At 69.6% G+C, this 2,571-nt stretch overlaps 1 protein-coding gene across 1 annotated transcript; it reads left to right on the forward strand.

Annotated features, from left to right (window-relative positions):
* The first annotated feature begins 799 nt into the window (after positions 1–799).
* POU3F1 (POU class 3 homeobox 1) lies at positions 800–1,930 on the forward strand. Its single transcript, XM_063311926.1, has one exon. It carries the CDS (start codon positions 800–802, stop codon positions 1,928–1,930), a length of 1,131 nt encoding a protein of 376 aa, XP_063167996.1.
* Positions 1,931–2,571: the final 641 nt, after the last annotated feature.

The following is a 2,571-nucleotide window of genomic DNA, read 5'->3' on the forward strand; positions in this document are numbered from 1 at the left end:
GGCGGAGGGACCACGCGGTGGGAGCTCAGCGCTGCGAGACTTCCAGAGCACGAACGAGCCTGCCGGAAAGAGGCAACCAAAGCGGCTTTCGGCTCCCGCGATTTGGCTTCCGAGTGGGCCAAGCGCGCGCGTCAGAGAAAACGCCCCCCTCGGAAGAAGAAGAGGAGAGGACCTCGGCGGGCGCCCGCGCCAGCAACTTGGGGCGCAGCTCCTTCCTCAGGAGGCCGCCAAAGCACCGGCTTGCCAGCAGCCGGGCGAGGGCGGGAGAAACGAGCCAGCGTCGCCCGAGGAGAGTTCTGCTTGCCACCCGCCGGCGGACTCACCTGGGCAGCGGCGGGCAGGGAGGAGCGACGCTCCAGGTTCCCTGGTCGAAGTAGTCGAGGCGCGGCGGCGGGCAGGAGGAAGGGGGAACGCGGGGGCCGGCGCGGCAGGCCTCCGCTCGATCCGTCCCGTCTCCTCCAGCAGGTGCGGGCGCGCTTCTTCCCCCCCAGCCCGCGCCGAACGCTGGAGCCGCGTGGAAGACGCGCCTCCCGCTCCAATCACGATCGCCCTCCCTGAGCAAATCCCGGGCCGGCGCCTCTAGACTGGGCGGGGGCGGGTCCCACGCTGGGGCGCCCTATGGAGGTGCGGTGCTGCCTGCCACTCGCGGGCGGCAGAGCCAATGGGGCGCGCGGAGGGGAGTGGCTGTGCGCTGGGCCGAACAGGGGCTCTAAAGCGCGCCCCGCCGCCGAGGGTATCCCAGTGAGAGCCGCAGAGCGGAGCGCGGCCCAGCCACCTCCCCTGCTCGACCCGAGCGGCGATGGCTACCACGGCGCAGTACTTACCGCGCGGCGCATCGCTACTGCCGATGCCCGCGCCGGAGGCAGAGCGGCTCCACCAGGGGCCGACCTATCGCGAGGTCCAGAAGATGATGCACCACGAGTACCTTCAGGGGCTGGCGGCCACCCCGGGCCACCCCATGGGGACGCTCCCGCACCACCAGTGGCTGCCGGGCGCCACGGGGGACTGGGGAGGCGGTGGCACCCACCTGGAGCACGCCAAAGCCGGCAGCGGGCCGCGGGGAGACCTCGACAGCGGCGGCTTCCACTCCCGCTCTCACCTGGTGCACCAGCAGCCGACGGGAGGCGGCGGGGGCCACTGGGGCCAGGCCGGCCCGACGCATCATCTGGGCGGCTGTCCCGCCGCCATGTCCCCGACAGCCGGCGGCCCGCAGCCGCTGCTCTACTCGCAGGCGGCGTACCCGGGTCTCAACGGGATGCTGGGCCCGCAGGCACCCTCCCTCCACCTGCCGCACGGCCACGACGAGGTGGCCGAGGCCCACCTGGAGGGCTCCCCGACGCCCCTGGGCCACGCGGGGCCCGAACCACCCTCTGACGAGGACGCGCCCAGCTCTGACGACCTGGAGCAGTTCGCCAAGCAGTTCAAGCAGCGCCGGATCAAGCTGGGCTTCACGCAGGCAGACGTGGGGCTGGCGCTGGGCACCCTGTACGGCAACGTCTTCTCTCAGACCACCATCTGCCGCTTCGAGGCGCTGCAGCTGAGCTTCAAGAACATGTGCAAGCTGAAGCCGCTGCTCAACAAGTGGCTGGAGGAAACCGACGCCGGCAGCGGCAGCCCCGCCAGCCTGGACAAGATCGCGGCGCAGGGCCGCAAGCGCAAGAAACGCACCTCCATCGAGGTGGGAGTGAAGGGCGCGCTGGAGAGCCACTTCCTCAAGTGCCCCAAGCCGGCGGCCCACGAAATCGCTTCGCTGGCGGACTCGCTGCAGCTGGAGAAGGAGGTGGTGCGCGTTTGGTTCTGTAACCGGCGGCAGAAGGAGAAGCGCATGACACCGGCCGGGGGCCCGCACCCGCCCGCCATGGAGGACGCTTACTCGCAGGGCGAGGCCTCCCCGCCGCTGCACCACACGCTCCGGAGCCCGGTGCAATGACTGAGCCACGGCGCCGGCGGCTGGGCAGCCGGCTGGGCAGCCGGCTGGTCTGGCTGGGACTGGCTACAGGACTTGGGCACCGGGGACGGCGGGAAGCCTGGAAGCTAGAAGAGGGGCCGGGCTACCTTCAGCCGCCCCACCCCCGCCCCACCCGGCCGGGGAAGTGCGCTTGGGCTTCCCTCCGCCGCCGCCGACCGAGACTCGACTCTAATATAAACTCGGTATTTATTGATCCCTAGAGAAAGCAACGGGCGAGGCGAGCGCGAAGGGGCTCCCCGTTGTCCGCTTCCTTGTGGAAGACGCGGCCGGGCTGAGCCTGCCTCCCTTCCCCGAAGGAAACAACCCGCCCCAGGAGACTCCTAGGCCCCGACGGCTCCGAGCGGGCCAGCCGCGGATAGCCTGGAAGTTGCGCGTGGCCCACCAGCTACTTTTCCCGAAAGGTCGGCTCCTGCCCGGGGGCCTCGGCGGGGCTCCACGCCCAGCAAACGGCTGAGGCCGTCGTTTTCTCCCTTATTTATGTTACAATCAATTATTTTATTACTCGCATAAAACATTTATCCAGGAACCGCCTTGTGTCTTTGTTTTTGAACACCGGGGCGAGAAAGGTCGGAGGGGCGCAGGGCAGGTTCAAGCTGGGGTGC

This window comes from Candoia aspera, chromosome 10 (genome assembly GCF_035149785.1).
Source record: "Candoia aspera isolate rCanAsp1 chromosome 10, rCanAsp1.hap2, whole genome shotgun sequence".
Lineage (NCBI taxonomy): Eukaryota > Metazoa > Chordata > Lepidosauria > Squamata > Boidae > Candoia > Candoia aspera.